The 20208-nt window shown below is 34.6% G+C and overlaps 1 protein-coding gene across 8 annotated transcripts in view; it reads right to left on the bottom strand.

Moving 5' to 3' along the window:
* LOC149426506 (NAD kinase-like) overlaps positions 1–20208 on the bottom strand; it is a 94941-nt gene that overhangs the window by 53873 nt on the left and 20860 nt on the right. For 2 of the 8 annotated variants that reach the window (XM_089631264.1, XM_089631272.1), the window contains exon 1: positions 17182–17425. The exons of 2 other annotated variants lie outside the window; for them this stretch is intronic. In XM_089631264.1, the coding sequence (XP_089487390.1) occupies positions 17182–17321 (140 nt within the window). In that variant the 5' untranslated portion in view covers positions 17322–17425. Of the gene's footprint in view, positions 1–6444; positions 6548–6955; positions 7007–7216; positions 7303–17181; positions 17426–19855; positions 19996–20208 lie in introns of those variants that run through there. 4 more of the 8 variants (XM_089631293.1, XM_089631300.1, XM_089631331.1 and 1 more) reach the window with 4 other exon arrangements.

The raw sequence follows: 20208 nt of genomic DNA, 5'->3' as shown, positions 1-20208 counted from the left end.
ACTGATTTTTCAGTGGGCTAGAATCCTAAGATTGAAAATACGACATTAATGATGTTGTCAAAGCTGAAAATTATTTTTTTTCGGAAATTTCAATTTTCAAATTCTGTGCACGCCACTATTCGCAAATATATACGTAGCATAATATATGTGTATTTAGAAATTGAGTTACATAAAATCGACTACTATATTACCTACCTTCAACTCAAACATTTTTTTCTTACAGATAAATAATGGGTAAAAGAAATGGAAACAAAGCGCGTTTGTTTTTATCTACTAGACGAAAAAAACCGATTATTAGTATCAAACGACAGATTCATGTTGCACCACGTTCGACATCTAGGTAAGTCGAAATATCGCTTTCCTGTTACTCTTACTACTGAACCTTCCTAAGGTTACCTTTACGTATGTAAAGTTTTTTTCCCGTAAGTTGCTCACATAAGAGACTTATGGCAAAATTACCAATGGGTATCGTTTACATTGATAATTTTGCCATAACTCTCTTACGTGAGCGACTTACGAGAAAAACCTAAAGATTTATGCTATGAGAGCCGTGTATTATGTAGCATGTATAACGGGAAAATGGGATGGACAAATTTAAATAAATAAATCATTTGCATTTACAGGGATATGGATGTCATCGATACTACTTTTGGAAACTTAACTACATCTTCACTAATGCATGAAACTTCCATGGATGAATCATTTGCTCCAAATATAGACGAAAACGCAAGTTCATCATCATAAACAACGCTTGATGATTTGGTGATAGAACCAGATCATATTGATGAAACCCATAATTTCGAAGGTCGCAGAATTGTGGATATAAAATATTTGTTTTCGGAGATATCAAATATAAAGCACGAACACACCAACTGCACATTTTCCGATTTAAAATTTGTGAAGGAACGACGAAATGGTCTTCTAAGCCAGTATGTTTTCAAGTGCAAAATGTGCAAGAAAATAGAATACGTACACTCCAAAGACCCGAAACGGAAAACGTCTATAAATACTGCTGTCGTCGAAGGAGTGATGTGTACAGGAATTGGGTATTCACAATGGAATGAAATTTGTGGGGTTTTAAATATGCCAAATATGGATTGTAAGACTTACACAAACATAGAACAATGTTTAGCGCCAACAATTGAAGAATGTGCCTTAGAAGAAATGATCGCAGCTGGTGAAGAAGAAAAAAGGCTAGCCATTTTAAACGGTGACGTAGACGAGGGTGGCTATCCTTTGGTAACGGTGGTTGCAGATGGCTCCTGGGCAAAGAGGTCGTACAAAAGTGGATTTAGCTCCTCATCTGGCGCAGGGTGCATAGTTGGACTACGAACTAAAAAGGTTTTATTTATGGGAGTGCGAAACTCATACTGCTGCATATGTGCTAGAGCTACTAAACTACACATAGTTGCTTCTGAGCACAGGTGCTTCATAAACTGGCGTGACAGTGCTAATGCCATGGAAGCCCACATTATAGCAGAAGGGTTCTCGAGAAGCATGGAAATGCATGGATTGAAATTTAACAAACTAGTTGGTGATGGCGACTCCAGCATCATGAAAAAAATAATGCAACAAATGCCATATGGTCCTAACCTTATAGTACAAAAAATAGAGTGCAAAAATCACTTACTCCGCAATTTTTGCAACAAAATGAAAGCACTTGGAAAAAAAACCAACAACGCTAAAGGCTTTGTACCAGTTCATATAAGGAAAAAGGTTGAAGCAAACGTTTTACGCATGAGAAGAGCTGTAGTTGGAGCAGTAAATTACAGGAAAGAGCAAGAAAACACAGTACAAAGTGATAAAATAAAAAAATTGAAAATGGACATAAAAAATACCGCAAATCATGTGTTTGGTGATCATAAAAATTGTGCATCGTACTATTGCAAGCCGGAGAAGTATACTGATGATCCAAATTTAGTAAGCGATCTTCGAGATTGTGGAATATGGACTGATATCCAAAAATTCTTATTGTCTCTAATAGCAAATGCAGAAAGTTTTATTATTGACGTGACAAATAACACTGTGGAGCAATTCAACAACGTTATCGCCAAATTTATAGGTGGAAAAAGGGTAAATTTTACTACAAGAGGATCTTACCAAGCAAGATGTTTTGGAGCAGTAGCTTCGTGGAATAGTGAATTGGCAACCCATTCAAGAATACAAAAGAAAATCCAAGGCCACAGTCCCGGCAAATACACGAAGCACTTTATAAAGAGAAAACGACGTTCGAAGGAGAATACACAAATGTGTCGAAAAAAAAAACTAAAGTATAATGAAAATACGACAGAAAAAAGAAAAAAAGTTACAGGGCCCGATGAAAATTATGGTCAATTGGAATTAGAACCAGATATGCCACCTGAAATATTTGAAACGAAAAAAGAGGAATTTCTCAAAGAATTATCTTCAACAAATAAGGAAGAGCTCGAACGGAATACGGTAGGCCAAAGCAATAACAATCTGTGGCTAATTGAAAGACGTAAGCGGATAACGGCGTCTAACTTTGGAAAAATATATAAGCTTCGGCAAAAAACTTCAGTTACGGGAGTATTAAACTCTTTACTGTACTCGCAATTCAAAGGAACTATGGCCACAAATTATGGAAAAGAAAATGAAAGCCTAGCAATAGAGCAATTTTCAAAAAAAACAAGTTTGCAGGTATCCGCTTGTGGGCTATTTATCGATAAAACCAAAAACTTTTTAGCGGCAAGTCCGGATGGCCTTATCGGTGAGGATTCTATAATTGAAATTAAATGCCCTTATAGTATAGCAAATATGTCACCAGAAGAGGGAATTGCACAAAAGATAATTGATTACTGTAAATTGGAAGACCATTCTTTAACATTAAAACGGAATCATAATTACTTCTACCAAGTACAAGGCCAGTTACATATTACTCGTCGTAATTATTGTTATTTTGTTGTGTGGAGTCCAAAAGGTTTGCTGTATGAAAAAATTGAGAGGGACGATGAAATCTGGCAAAAAATCGTTCCACTGTTAGAAAATTTCTACCACCAATGCATTTTACCAGAAATAATTGACGGTCGCATACCAAGAAATTTACCGGCGAGGGAAAGGTCTGGATCATAAATTGTTTTAATTTCATTGTGTAGATGTTAAACAGTAATTTTTTTTACAATAAAGCGTTTAAAAACAAAAAATATTAGATCATTGAAGAAGATTGAAAATGTCAAGTGATGTAGGAGGTATTCCCGAAAGTGCATTTTTCTGTAATAATATAACGTATTAAAAAAGTTAAATAAAAACTAAACTAGTTATGTGTATGTACCTAATATGTAGCACAATAAACAATATGGTGCCTCTTATACATAGATTTCAATATTCATTTGTATAATATGATATTATAATAACATAATCGATTCAACAACATGTGGTAGATGCATGTACCACTGAGCATACGCTGTACCAGCATTCCATCAAACGATCAGTGGTGTATGTACTTACCATCACACATTTTCTTGTAAAATATAAATTTTTGAAAAAAAAATGTAGAACAATATATTTAGTCAAATATAAAAGTTTTTTTTTGGTTCGGTAGTTGTATCTTAAAAAAAGTGTCCTATAAAGGGATAATATTATGTTGAGTACAACCTTCAAAAGTTATCAAAAAATATTTTAATTAATTTTTGTGTTCCATATCCAAATCGGCAATACGGAACGGAATCATTTCGGGGTCTGTCTGTAACAGGTGTTTTTTTTTCAATTTTTTTCCATTAATTTATTTGACGTAAACAAATTAAATTTGTCACAATAACTTTAGTAAATAAGCTCGGTAAGTATTGGCACACTCATGATAAGTCACCAAACAGAAAAATAATTTTAAAAAAACATCGATAACTCGGGACATGACAACACTAGTGGACTAGTGTATCGATATAATTATTGAGAATGTCACATCACTTCGTTGACTGTATACGTATTCAACAAAACCCTCTCCGCCCCCCCTCACCACCGAATACTGAGAGAAAGGGACACATGCACCTCAGCCTGATAATACCTAAATAAAATTGTCAAAATCGAGGTTTTGTAGTCCTCATTTTTCTACTCCTAAACTGAACCGATTTCCAAGATTTTTTTTACCAAATGTATTGGAAGAAAACATTCTATGTCTGTACGTTTTGTTTTTTTTAAAATACATCGTCTTATTTGTATACTGAACGTTTGTTGATGGCGTTAAAAAAAAGGCAATTTTAACAATTTTTGAAGGGTTATAACTCCTATAAAAAGTAACTTATCAAAAAAATCAAAACGTACCGACACGCTTGCGGTCAATATTCATATTATGTAAAAAAAATATTTTCTCTAGTATCAAAATCCAGAGAGGGAAATGAGGAATACGTTTGTATGGAAAAAACACCACCCGGTTTCCTCTTAATACCTATACCACAGTTACATATAAGCACAAGTTACATATTACACAAGCATATATAAGGTTTTGACAAACGAACATTTGAATTTTTATATTTATCATTTTAATTTTATATACATTTTTAAAATTAAGAAATATTTAAGCCACTCACGAATTCATCTGTCCATGATTTCAGAGGCATCTTTAATTGTAACTATTTTAATTAATATAAGTTAAATAAACTATAGATAGATAGACTATGATAATTAATATAAGTTAAATAAATAAAAATGAAGATGTTCGTTTGTTAAAAATCTTAAATCTAAGAAAGGTCTTCACCGATTGGTTTGAAATTTCGACACAATTTTACATTCGAATACAGACTGTGTTTTATATACCTGTGATAGGTAAAAACATGATTTTGGTTACAACAGCGCCATCTATTGGACGTAAGAGCAAAACAAGCTATTGTTTCTATATCTGCAAAGACAAACCGAGCCACAGCAACGGCTTTAATGAAAATAAAGTAAAAAATAAGGCATTTTAAAAAAGCGGTTTTTTCGGTAGAAATTTTAATTTATTTATTTTTTAATCCAACGTAAGTCGGTCAATTATAATTTAAATTTACGCCCATCAAAATGCTTCCTTTAATCGCGTTTATTTCACAATTTCATCATATTTTTGTAGTAAACAGAGCTAAATATGTATTTTTTAACTACTAATAATTCACAAATAATTGCCGAAGGCAGTGATGCCAAGGTTGCCTCTAAAATCATGAAAAATTAAAGTCTCAACGGTCTATATTTTATTATTTAAAACACAAATAAATAAAGTAGCAAATATTAGGTCTAGATATTTGACAAACACCTTGATTAAAATAATAACTGAATAGTTTGGTTGAATATTTTGGTCTCAAATTCTAATTTAAGTTTTGTATGAAAAAGGCCACGGAGCCGTTCATCATTTGTTTTGCGATAATCATTGTACGGTTTTTTATAAAGTCCATAATCCGTAATTACTTCACAACATGGAAATGGAATATGTAGGTAAGTAGGAGGTACTCGTACGTCGTGTGCCAAACCTAGGAATTATCTTTCATGAAATTTGCAAACCCGTCAAAACCTCGTTACCAAAAACAAAAGCCAACCAGGAGATTCAAATGAAGCAATTATCAATACACCTATAGGACACCAAATAAATATAGATATATTATAATCTCGACTAGTTTATCCGATCAAAAGCTTCATAAATAACTTATTTGTGAATAAATACATACCTACATGTATATTATTGATTAGGTAATCGGACACGATTTCTGTGATTGAAAAGATTACACGACTTCAAAGTTAGTTTAGATTTTACGGAATTCAACACTTCGTTTGTGTGAAAGCACTATGAAACAATTACTAAATTAAAAACAACTCAGTTTCGTACTAATCATTTCATTTTATAACAAGCCAACTGGTTTCGGCACAAATGTGCCTTCGTCAGGTTATACATAATATGTAAATAAACATAGTAATATTATATTAAATATAAAAACTAACTTTTTATATAAAAGCTAGAAGCTTTCATTAATTATAATTATTATTCACAATAATTCGCAATCGCACAATAATTTTTTTTTCTGTATGTTTTTCTAAGTCATATTGTTTTAATATTACTAGCAACCTTTTAATAATGATTACAGTAAATAACATAAGTTTATATCTGCCGAAAATTTTGACACAATCGGTTGGCATGTTGTTATAAAACAAAAACGATTTAAACAAAGTAACAGAGTTTAATTTAAAATGCTCCGTTAGAAAGCAACTAATAAATCATTTTTAAAAATCATATGAAGAAGTTGAAAGCTATGGGTTCATTGGTTCTGGCGGGATTCTAACGAGGTTCGTGGCAGAATAATAATTGCTGGAATGTGCCCAGTGCTACCCGCACAGGGCACAATCTCACATACATTCCTAGTGTACAACATATGGATCTACGACAACTACACACTCGTTAGTAAATGGCTTAATTTACAGGGATTAATCAAAAGAATACATATATGATGATAGTGATGTTTGATTGCTAACCTATTCAATTCTTGTGCATCGACGGCACTGTGAGCCCGGCAGTACGCGGTGGGGGAGGTAAGACTGTGGCCGTTCTGCATTCCGAAGGAGATCTACCAAGGCACTAAACACAACAAACAAACAAACACCAGCAAGATAAGAATCCACACACAGAAGCGTTCAATTCGGCTTTCGTACCTCCAGAGTCGAGTGACCAGAACTCTTCACTGGCCAATTATTCAAGAACCTGTATTTTGCCAATATTTAAATGGGGCTGTCGGTAAACGGGAATTTCGCTTCTGTGCGACACGTCATATTATCATAATCACATGATAGTGCCAACACATTTTTCTTTTGCACGTAGATTATATCAACCGTGTTTTTTTTTCTTTTAAATTCCGTTACGAAATTCTGGTCACTTTACACTTTAAGGTTCTGCTGTTATAGCTGACGTAGATTTTATTTATAGACACAAAATAATGTGTGTGAAATACTATTGCACGATAATCTATGGAACATTTGATTAACACACCTGATTGGAAAATAACCTCACTTATATTATGCCATTTATCGCGAAATAAATAATTATCCGACTGCTTTATCAGTGATTCTATAGTTTAAAAGTACTTAAAATACATTTATGGCAAGGTTACACGTTTAAAATAAATATTAGTCCTTGAATTTTGCAAAATGTGGAAAACAATAGATATGCATTTAAGGGCTAAATGACGCGAGGATTGTCTTGTTTATCGGAATGGAATAACTTAGTGGGTTAATGGAATTTAATACACACCAAAAGAATCGTTGTTCCAACAAAGTTTGTAAAAAAACAGAAGACGGAAAACCAATACGTCGTGAACTGTCAAAAAGCAAGCAGACGAAGAATGCGCGTGCGCAGACCTTCTGCTGGTTCCTATTGGTTGGAAGAATCTCTCCGGCTGTATACAATATATGCCTACTTACTACTTAGCTACTTCATATAGGTAGGTAATATTGTAATAGGTACGTAGGTAGACCTTTCATTATATTTTTTTCCGTTAGTTCTTTGACACCTTGGTCATTGCTAGATTTAGGAAAAAAAGTGTTTTTACAATAGGTAGTATTTTTTTCAATTTTTCACCGACATATCTGAGATTAATGTATCATTAACCTGAGTAAAATGTTGTTTTTTTGTTTGTAGATCAAAGTTTTTACCTATTTACTGCAAAAAATGAGAATAAACGCTTACAGCTTGGCACATTTGACTTAGCAGGCGGCCAAGGGAGGCACTATTTTTTTATAACAATAGCTTTTTGTACTCTACACCTAAATCTACATCACCGACTGCCAAGCTATTAATATATTATGGTTATAAATTTCAAAACTGTATCTTGTTATTTGTTGAGGTCAACCGTTCAACTCCCCCCCCCCCCACAACCCCCTGCCTAGTCTAAACTTTTTGAATATTTTTTTTAATGATAGTACTTGAGAATATCAGGCATCTGAGGAATTTCAGGGGATACATTCATTTTCTTAAGGAAAATTTAAAACTAAGTATGTGCTCTATCAAAGGCAGTGATAAGATAACTTATAATTCAAATAAATTACTGTTTCAATTTCTGAATTATTATTATTACTGCAGTGCATTGGTTCCCAACTTAAGAAACAATAAAATTATATGTGGTAATAATATTCATTTTTAATCGGTGTGAATTCTTGGATCTGCGGAACGATTCCTACGTGTGTTACATATCAGCAATATCCAAAATTACATATTATGAGTGGATGTTCAAGGCTTTTTAACTTGAAATCCAAAATAAGAAACAATTTGACTGTCGAGAAAGACATAAGGTTGGTTGGTACAAGGAAATACCCTATAATATTAATGATACCTCCAACTTCTGACTTTTCCCATACATTCTGATGGCAATATGCCATACTGGTGCCTCCTAGAGGCGTGAGTTTTTCGCCTTGGCTTTCTTTCATACATTTATTTATTTTATCCTAATAAATCATAAAAATCTAAAAAACTATAAAAAATAGGTAACCTTCTAGAACTTAGTAGAACTAAATACATTCAATTTGCCACCATTGAAAGGAATGTCAACGTCAACATTAGCGCCTATAGCAGCCAGAGTTGTTAATATTGCCATTATATTGTTGATATAAGCGAAAACTCAACCACGAACGAATTCATTTAACTTATTCAAATATATATTTTGATTTAAATTAATAAGTTAAGTAAAAAATACTAGTAAAGTTTAATTATTTATAAAAATCAGTTGTCCGTATTGTTACTTAACATATTTATTTAAATATCTTTAAACTTGGGGAAATGTGCAGTTTATAAATATCAGAATCCCCAGCACCGGAAGAAATTCCTAGCATTCCCCTCGAGGTTGATGTCACTGGGCTTTTGAAAAGTGAGGTCGCGACACAAAGAAGTTGGGAACCTCTGCTCTAGCGATTACAGTATCACTTGAAAAGATTACAGTAGGTATCTACTTGCTAGTTTATAAATAACAATATTCGTATCATGATTATGTTTTTGTTTTAATATTGCTATCTGTATGTACGAACCCGTATACTGAAATTATTGTAACGATCATAATAAATATTGTAAGTGAGAATAATCTGGGGGAAAAGTTTACTAATTCGCGAAAGTTGGCATCAAATCAATGGTTGCAATTAAATAAAACGTTTATCGATTCTTAGTTCGGTGAAAATTTTGTAAAAAAATCTCAGAAATGTCTCACACATTAAGTAAAAAAACAAAATTTTAATTGCGTTAGTCAAAAAACTCACTTCATTTCACAAGCCATTTCAGGGAAATTTATTTACAAGATACCCAGAATAGATGGTTTTCACAATCTTGTGACAATATACTATCATCACTACTTAGTTCTGCTACCGAAACACTTGCTGGACTTATCGTACGTGTATTTTGAAAATACATAGATTATAAATTTATCGTTTTTTTTATGTTTGGTTCGCATAGACGATATTTCAAATAGCAGCGTAGGTCGGCTTCTTCTGGTTTCGCGATTTTTTTGCAAGGGTCTCTAACTTTAAAATATAACAGGTCTTTCAAGCCATTTTTATTATTATTAAATTTTTCATGGTATCTGTCCCACTTAAACCTTTTTTTTCAATTGAGAACTGAAGAAGTATGTTTTATGAAAAAAGTTTGACAGAAAGTGTATCTAATCTTTTCCCCGCGGCGGCTGACTTTAGTCATTTCTTCAAATCGTTCGCACCACGCGGCGGCTGACTTTAGTCATTTTCAAGTTTCGACTTCGTTTTCCAAGCACATGTATACCGTATTCGTTCGAAATTTATTTTAAAAATAAGAATATTCATTTGTGTTGCGACATCTCTGAGAATTTGTATGTACTACTTCATTGTTTATCTTATAAAATTAATAAAACCGAGAGCCCGGCGATTGCCGTCAGTCACAGTTTTGAAACACGCGCGAAAAGAAGCTAGTGTCTCTGGCGTGAACCCCGTACCAATCGTAATAAGACTTGTGCGTCGATATCCACTTTGAATTTTTTTATTTTGTTGTGTACATAATTATTTTAAAGTGACTAATTCGATTTAAAAATATTTTGTTTTGTGTTTGTGTTTTGTATTACGTTCCTGTTGCGTATGAATTTAAAAAAAACTTTTTTTAACAACCCTCAAAATGTCGAAACGTGGCCTATCTGATATTGAAATATATGAAACAATGTTAGATGCGGATAGTGATTTTGAAATAAATGATGACGACACAGATATTGTTATTGATGAGCAATATGGAAGTGATACCTCAATGCCGTCAGTTCAGCCATCAACTTCTTCTGCTGAACCTTTGACTTTGCCATCTCACCCCAGTACTTCATCAGAACAGACATCAAATGTTATTCCTGAAGAAATAGTTAACAATTGGAGTACAGGTCCTTTTATACCAATTGTTTATGAATTTGATGACTTCTTGTCTGGAGTTAATCCGTCTACATTACTTTCAGATAATTCAGAAGAAGTTGCATATTTTGAATATTTTTTAAATAATGAGATAATGGAGAAAATTGTTGAAGAGACTAATAAATTTTATCTGGCTGTTCTTGAAAAGGGACCACCATCCAAACATTCTCGCCTCAACAGATGGGTGGAGACATCGGTTAAAGAAATGTACATTTACTTTGCTTTGACTATGTTAATGACCAGAAATCGTCATCTGACGATAGAAGAGCATTGGTCTACCGATCCTTTGATGTCAAATAACATATTTGGAAAAACCATGCCAAGGGATCGGTACGAGATTTTACATAGAATGTTACACTTCTGTGATTCTAGAACACAAATCCCTGGTGACAAATTGCATAAAATTAAAATGTTAGTTGATCACACCAGAAAAATCTTCAAAGAGACATTGGTACCCGAAGAAAACTTGTGCATCGACGAAAGCATGATTCTTTTTAAGGGTAGGTTAGCTTTTAAACAATATTTACCTTCTAAACGTCACCGTTTCGGAATAAAAATGTTTGTCATGTGCGATTGTAAGACTGGTTTTGTTTTAGACTTTATTATTTACGTTGGTGAAGGTACGGACATAACAGACAATCAGTGCCTTGGCGTTTCGGGAGCTGTCGTAACGACATTGCTCGAAAATTATTTAGGTAAAGGACATAATCTTTGGGTCGACAACTGGTATAGCAGCCCAAAACTATTTGATTTTCTTCATAGCAAGAAAACTAATGCTTGTGGAATAGTGCGCAAAAATAGAAAGACCATGCCAAGTTTCGAAAAATTAAAAAAGGGGGAAATAGAGGCAAAACACCGTGGACCACTGTTAGCTTTAAAATGGCAAGATAAGCGTGAAATTCATATGATCACAACTATACACGACAGCTCTTCATCTCCAATAGGAAGAGTTAACAGGGAAACAAATGAACCAATATTTAAACCAAAATGTATCTTGGATTACAATTTACATATGGGCGCAGTCGACAAAACCGACATGATGTTGAGCAGTTTGAAATGCATGAGGAAGTCAATAAAATGGTACAAAAAAGTGGTTTTCCATATAATAGATCTTTATTTATTAAATTCGCACACGCTCTTCAACAAGGTTACCGGAAAAAATACTACATTAGCAGATTTTCAATTGAAAGTTATAAGACAATTAATAGAAAAATACAGTGAACCATCTCAATTTACGTCACGTTTTTCTGATGATCCACTCCGTTTGTCAGCCAAAGGATTAGCAAAACACATGCCAGACATAATACCCTCAACGGCAAAACGTGCAAACCCATGTCGGCTGTGTCGTGTATGTACCAACTCCAAACTGAAAACTAAAATAAAAAAATATTCAAGATACATGTGCTCAGAGTGTAATGTGACATTATGTGTTTACCCATGTTTCCGTATTTACCACGAAAAAAAAAACTACTAACCTTTTTAAAAATTATAAGTGTATTTTTGGATATATTTTTTACTATTGTCGTGAGTGTACCTTCATATTATTGCAAATTTATCGCAGTGAAAACAATATATAATAATTTCACAGCATAAACGTCAGTAAAATGTCAAATAAAGAAAAACTAAGTGAAGTCAGTGAAAAAAGAAATATAAACTAAAAGCAGAGCGTCGGCGCAGTGGCCATCCTAAGGACTCATATTTCTCTACACAAGTAGGTAGGTACCTATATGTTACATCGTACGTCGCTACAGTCGGCCATGAGAGGGATTCTTTGTTTCGGTTGAAATCACTTAGTGTGTTTATATTAACACAATTATGGCATTATCTTTATTTCAGTTTATCTCAAGTGAATGTTTATTGATACTTCGATGTTGGAGGAAGATTTTATGATAGTTAATAATTCAGATTATGATTTTGTTTACATAAAATGGTCGATATGAAAATAACATTCGACAAAAAATTCATAAACAAAAAATGTGCCGCGTGGGGGCAACCGCTTAGGTATAATTTTTTAGCGGGTAAAAGGAACTAAAACACAGTGATTGTAAGACCAGCATCACAGAGTATCTGATGTCATGTTCTAAGTATGTGGCAACGTTTGGTCTATAATACCTTAGTATTTATATAAAAGTTAAAAAATAAAATGTTACCATGTAGAAAATAAAATGTATGTTAAAAAGTGTTAGTGTTAATAGTACAGTCCATGGCTATCCTACGAGAAGCTGCAACGATTTCAGGCTTCCTAAGACAATTTTATTGGCAACACAAAACAATATTTATTATAAAGGTTTCAAAACTCCCGGAAGCCTTACAGTTTTTCGTGGGTTATGTCTCAATGTTGTGAAGTCCAAATATTAGTACGTAGGTAATGGAATATTTTTTTAGAATAGATATTAAATTTTATAACTAAAAAGACATAATTTAAAAAAAAGTGAGCAGTAATTTTATGAAACCTGACAGTCAGGTACTGAAATCGAGTAAATGGTAAATGGTAAAAGGTTACATAATTTCAGGCACTAAAATTAAGTAAATGGTGCGTGAAAGCATATTTTTTCCAATTGAGTTGTTGAAGTGTACAAAAGTATTAAAATATGACTGAGGTATGTGGAATAGCGGAGCACCAAACTATATAACTCGATGTTTAATAAATTTACAAAAACTATTATATGTATATTCAAATTAAGTGTTTGTTTTTATTTAAATGTATGCCATATCATGAGAGGTTACCAATAACTACTAAAGTGTAATAAAAGTACATATAACACGATATCGTATCTATATATACGAGGGTGGTCTGAAAAGTTTCCGACCTCAACGCAAAGATGGCGGTACTCGTCAATAAAAGCTAGTGAATATAGTTGTGCATCTTTTGACAGTTACTCACCAAAGTTTCGGCAATTTTGGACGCGCAGTTTTTAGGTGACAGTCGTTTGAGTGAGTCGATGTGTGTGTTTTTGTGAAAATGGAAAAATTGAGTATCGAGCTGTTATTAAATTTCTGTTTTTGAAAGGCAATACGCCTACGCAAATCAAAGATGAGTTGGACTCTGCAGCGTATGGGGACTCTGCACCATCATTTACCACAGAGAAATTTTGGGCAGCTGAATTTAAACGTCAACTACTGACGATAAAATTGGTAAACTTCACGAAATAGTGTTAGACGACAGCCGAATTAAAATGAGAGCGATAGCAGAGGTTATGAAAATGTCCAAAGAACGTGTCTGTCACACATTAAATCAAGATTTAGACATGAGAAAGCTGTCCGCGCGTTGGGTGCCGCGTTTGCTCACGTTAGACCAAAAACGTGTTCGAATGAACATTTCCAACGCTCTGCTGGCGCAGTTTAGGCGCAATAAATCCGAGTTTTGGCGCCGATTAATGACTGAAGATGAAATAGACTTGGATACACGATTATACGCCCGAAACAAGAATAAAGTCAAAAAGTGGACTGCAAAGGGGGAACCGGCTCCAAAAAAAGCAAAAACAGTTTTCTCGGCTGGGAAAGTGGTGGCGATTGTTTTTTGGGATAGTCATGGAGTTATCTTAATTGATTATCTTCAAAAAGGAAAAACTAATAAGAGGAGCATATTTGAAATTAAGAATCATCAAGTCACAAGATTGAATTTATTCATTTAATTCATTCGTTCAATTTTGCCCACGTCTATTTCCCTGTTGGTTCTAAAATATTTTCTTTCTTTGCAGGGAGGGGGAGCATACAAACTTGCGAAGCATTGAAATGGGGCATGGCACAGATAAGATTGAGAAACACTGGTTTATGGAATAATAATATGACATGCTTTGTACATACTAATGGATGAATACTGATCCATTAATTTCACGAGAAAGATTGGTTGAATAATGCAGATGAGATAATATGAAAATAGGCATAATTTCCACTGATAGATTGATGATTAATGTTTATAAATTCAACAACTCTGCCTTTCAGGTCATATTTTATATATGTATAGTACGAGCTGTACCCCGCCACACGTTGCTGTGGCTTTAGTCTGTCTGTTCAGATAGAAAAATAATAGCGCGTGTTGCTTTTACGTCCAACATATGGGGCTGTTTTTTAAAAAAAGCGTGCTTTAGTTCAACAGATTAAGCTGTTTTTAAAAAAAAGTTTTTTTTCTCACAGGTGACATCTACATACTGTATTATGTCGCTGATTTAAAAAATATGTTTTTACCTGTTACAGGTGTCATCTATATAATATAGGTATACAAAAACACACGCGTATTCGAATGCAACGTTGTATCAAAAGCAATCGATGAATAACTTTCACAGATTTGAGATTTTGAACAAACGAACATTTTTATATATAATATATATATAGATTTGCTGAAGTCCCCGGAGTTGCTCGGGCCTTCCGCGGATTTTCGGAATCAGATGTATTGCTTTTCCTCTCATCATGTTTTTTCTTATTAAACGTATGAGTGTGTGAAATTTCATCAAGTATCAAAATTCTCCTTTAGGGGATGGGAAAAGGGGATGAAGATGGTTTTTCGAAAGCTCACGTAGACAGTGAACTTTCTCTTGTTTTGAAGGTCAAGTATGAAAAGTTTCATCAATCTCGGAATAAAACTGTATATTTGAAAAACGATCAAATCCACGCCGCCCGACACAGACACTCATATTTACATAAGTACATACATAGAATATAGATACATAGAATATAGATACATAGAATAAAGATACATAGAATATACGAGGCATATCTAGAAAGTAAGTGTACTGAGGCTCTCACGACCGAATGAATTTTATTTTCGATATGTTGGCTACACTTACGTGTAGCCTGACTCTTCCTCTCCGCAACGAGACCTGTTCAAGGTCAGTACGTTGAGAAGTGTCAACGCGACAACACGTTTCGTGAAAAATGTCAATCCAATCTCCCGCCAAATGCGAAATACGCGGCGTCATCCGTTATCTCGTTTGGAAGGAAAAACCTCCGTTTGAGGTTTATAATGAGGTTAAAACTGCATATGGTGATAAAGCTATGAATTGTGCGAGTGTGTACAAGTGGTATCACGAGTTTAAAAACGGTTCTCACCTCTTCACCCTCCACCAAAAAGTTCAAAACCACAATTTCAGCCAAGAAAATCGTGGCATCCGTGTTTTGGGACTGTCAAGTCATAATTTTGATTGAATATCTGCCTCAAGTGGAGACCATCAACTATGCAAGATACTGTGAGACCCTAAAAAAATTGCGGAAGGCGATTCATAACAAGAGGAGAGGCATGCTGACAAAGGGAGTCAGCCTGCTGCACGACAATGCCAGACCACACACGGCCAACGCCACGAAGGAACTGCTTGCTTCGTTTAAATGGGATATCCTGAACCACCCCGCGCATTCCCTTAACCTAGCACCTTCAGATTATTATCTCTTTACCTCCCTGAAGCTGTACATGGGTGGAAAAAGGTTTTCAACCGACGAGGAGGTAAAGGAGGAGGTGGAGAAGTGGACGAAGGGGTTGGCAAAAATTGATACCCCGCTTCACCACCTGCATTTAGAGGAATGGCGACTATGTCTAAAAATAGCTTACATATGTACTACGGTAACCATGTAATTTTTTTGTTTCAATAAAAAGATTTGTAACCTACAAAAATTCAGTACAATTACTGTTACTTTCTGGATACGCCTCGTAGATAACTACCATTCCAGGCAAAGCTTCGCTTTCGATTAACTTGGTCATGTAATGTCCTCCTCGGGCGTCCCTGACTTCTTTTACCATTCAAACCACTCTATAAACACTTCTTAATAAGAAAAAACTTTGAAATTTTCAGAGAAATATATCGAGTAGTTTATGAGCCTGTAGAGCACACACATACAAACATTGCCTTTTATTTATAGATATGAGAAATTTTATATTATTATGTGTGAACTTACGGCCGCGTTCCCAGCCTGCTTCTATGGCGATGGCGAATGGCATGTCGCGAGGGGTGAGACAGAGGGGCCCTCCCCCCCGCCACCAGGTGCCGAGGGCTCACTAGATTCTCCCCCGAACCCCACTCAATACTGGCTGATATTTCATATTATTATGTGCAGAGATGTGCAAAATGGGTACAGAAAACCATTTGAAATGCAAAATGGAAATGGGTCAAAACTTTTCCATTCGAAAATGCAAAATGCAAAATACCTATTTTAAAAATGCATTGAAAATGCAAAATGCATTGGAAATGCAAAATGCATTGAAAAAGCAAAATGCATTGAAAAAGCAAAATGCATTGAAAATGCAAAATGGTTTTTAGAAAAGCATTTCAAATGCAAAATACAAAATACCTATTTTAAAAATGCATTGAAAATGCAAAATGGTTTCTCAGGTCAAACAATTAACATAATTTTTAAACAATTTTGTCATTTAATAATGGATATCAATGTAGAACAAACATATTACATGATGGTAAATCCAAAAACACCACGACTATAGATTATGAAACCACAAAAAATTTGCGCGGGACTAATGTTGCAAACGTAAAAACATAGAAACTGCTATCTAACATTTAATATTACAGCGTCATGGCCCCATGTTCAGTATTTTTTGTGATGGTATCACTCAATTGCCAGGGCTCCTACCAGGGAGCAACTTGACAAATGTAAATTATCTCTCATAGCGAGGTTGAGGACCGACTGATATTTGGGGCTTATGAAAAAAAGATGAGTGGAGATAGTAGGAAGAATGTTGCAAAAAAGCATTTAAAATGGAAAATGCAATGAGAAAAGCATTTAAAATGCAAAATAGAAAATACCCATTTTGCATTTCCATTTGAAATGGATTTATTTGAAATAAAGCACATCTCTGATTATGTGTAAACTTACGGCCACGTTCCCGACCTGGTCCTATGGCGATGGTGAATGGCATGTCGCGAGGGGTGAGACAGGGGGGCCCTACCCCCCGCCACCAGGTGCCGAGAGGTCACTCGATTCTCCCCCGAACCCCACTCCATTCTGGATGACATTTCTTTAAAATGTTATTTATTATAACCTACAACTTATAACATTGATAACTGTCTGCTCGACACAGGGAACTCCACCCTCACTTCCTACCATGAAGGTAGATACTGACGCTTTAAAGAATGCGCGACTATTAAATCCGATATCAAATAAGAACCTGCAAAGACCTAGATTCAGAACACATCTATATTCATTCGTTAAAAACACATAACATGATTTAACTCTGTGTGCAGAGTGCCGAAGGGTCAAATGTCATTTTAATATCATCTCTATTATGTGGTGTCGATTATTTTAGTTTGTGGTTTACTCTGAAATGAACACTGGAATATATCGCTACAGCTACATACAGCTGATGCCATAATAAATACTCGTAGTTATAATAAGCCAGGTTTTCAGTCACGAATAGCTTGTTACTAAGATTTTAGCTAAAGTATCAAGTAGGTACCTTCATAACTACTAACAGGTAATTTTCTTCCTATTTCGCGTCTGGGAAAAAAACCAAAGAACTATTAATTATTAAGAAATATGCTGGTTACTACCATCTTTCATCACAATAAACCCTAGCTTAGCTACAAAATTGTCGAGATAATGTTCGAAATTTAAATAAAATATTGGCCCAAATGTGTTTCCATCGTCGTCAAAAGATGGCACTCTCATTTGTAATTTGACTACACCTATTTTTCTTTTAGGTACTGTACAATCGATTCCAATCGACACACGAAATATTATATTGTGACTACGATTCTACCATGAAGATCTATATATTAGGTATATTGATCTGAGACTTTTTTATAATTGAAATAAGAGTGTCAGTGGTGGGCGGGCTGTGGCCTGACTTTGTTTTTATGCAAATCTACAGTTTTATTTCGATTTTAATGAAATTTTGCACACTTGACGTTGAAAACACGAGGAAGGTCACTGTTTACACGACATTTAAAAAAAAAACACCAAACCCCTTTTCCCACCCATCAAAGCAGAATTTTGATGACGTTTTGCACACTTGCCGTTTAAAATAAAAGAAACAGCCCCGGCAACGTATAAATTCAGACAAATGGTTGTTTTTAAATAATAGATAGTTATAGTCCCCACATAGATTAGAATCTACTGGGATAGGGTTGGGTTAGGTTAAGTTGATAGATTATATAGTTCCCATATAGATATGGCAATGGTAGTAGCCGCTTTAATATTTAGTACGAGATAAATATGAGTACGGTCCTATGTAGATTACCGAATTTACAAAATAAAGAATTTCACATAAAATCCATTAAAATGCATGAGAGAAAATCAAGACGCACAACTCATCCCTCTGGCAGGCGCTAGTGTAGCAGATTGTCATCAGAATGTATGGGAAATATCAGAAGTTGGAGGTACAGGGTACTAGTTCACCCCGCAATGCTTCGCTATCGCTAATGTCTTTCTCGGGCGTCTCCGACTTCTTACACTATTCACTACTGTATACCACATCGTATCTGTTAAAAACTACATCACATCGACTTTAACTCGACTCCGTATCTCATTACAGTGCAGATATATTGCGTTAATTATTCCTCAGGCCTTCCCGACTTAGACGGTAGAAACCGTTCAAAACACTCCTGGCAATAATAAGAATAAACTTTGACATTTTCAGCGATATCGGTCGACTACTTTTAAATTTTTGCGAGCACTGCATTTGGTAACACTCCACCCATCGAATTCTTATTATTATTATCTAAACTAAATTGTTTATTTTTAAATACCGCGCCATCTTATACGGCGCTGCAAGCGTCCAACTTTCAACCAATCCGGGTAGAAACCGAACAGCGCGTATTTTGAAATACACGTCTCAACATAATCAAGATTTAAGATGATTCGAAGTAGATGAGATCAGAATCTTTCTATGAATTATGGATCACAACATCGACAACATCATTTGCTGTCATGGCGTCCATGACAAGAGATTAAAAAAAACACCCGTGGTAATAATATCTTCCGTTATTTATTTTATTAATACTTATCCATTATTATCACCTTGGTTTGATGTTTATCATTCGAAGGAATCGGTAAACCAACTAAAACCTAAATAACTGATACCAAACCACAGTAACACGTGGTCAACAAATTCGACTGCTTACGGTGACCTACTGTAGAAACAAAGATAAGGCTAAAGTGAAAAATTAAGTATGCGGTCATGACACAAGAATTTACTAACCGTAACCTAGATCAATTGAAACTATTTCTAATAGAAATGTGGAGTTTGTCCTTATTTGTATTATTTTTCTTGAAATATTTAAGACATAAACGAATGTATGAATGTACAGTAATATAAGACAGGTTGGTACGTACTTATTTTTCTATTAACGAGTTTGATATCAGCACTCTTGTTTGATACAAGATTAACAAGTCAAATTATAATAATGTTTTAATCCAATAGGTGGCACATTCACTAACCATTTACTGCACTAAATAATCGAGTTATCTCACTTGGGTATTAAAATATTTTGTTTTTGTTTGTTTCACTTCAGAATAAATGAATACTACTAATAATCGAATTGTGACTCACTCGACATGGTCAAACAGATGTTTATGTCATCACCAAGCTCGAACCACTACAACATCACTATTAATATTTCAGAAATAATTTTTAGAAATTTTTAGAAAGTGATTTTCCTCAAGAACTGCCTCAAACGCCACCTATCCTCGAGCCGAGTTGATAAAAACTGATTGCCGTGAAGGCAGTCACACTAAACTCCGCAATTTTGGTGGGAAAAGTTGTAGCGTACGATTCACGCGGAACAACATTCAATTTAATTCGCAATTATATCCATGTAGGCGCAAGTTTTCTTTGGCCCAATGAAACGTTGTTACCGTTGATTGTTGAGAAAACTGGATAAAAAATCTTCCCGCTACTAAGTT

This window comes from Hesperophylax consimilis, chromosome 1 (assembly GCF_061612785.1).
Source record: "Hesperophylax consimilis isolate HC1 chromosome 1, BYU_Hcon_1.0, whole genome shotgun sequence".
Lineage (NCBI taxonomy): Eukaryota > Metazoa > Arthropoda > Insecta > Trichoptera > Limnephilidae > Hesperophylax > Hesperophylax consimilis.
This window is presented reverse-complemented; position numbering and strand designations above follow the sequence as displayed.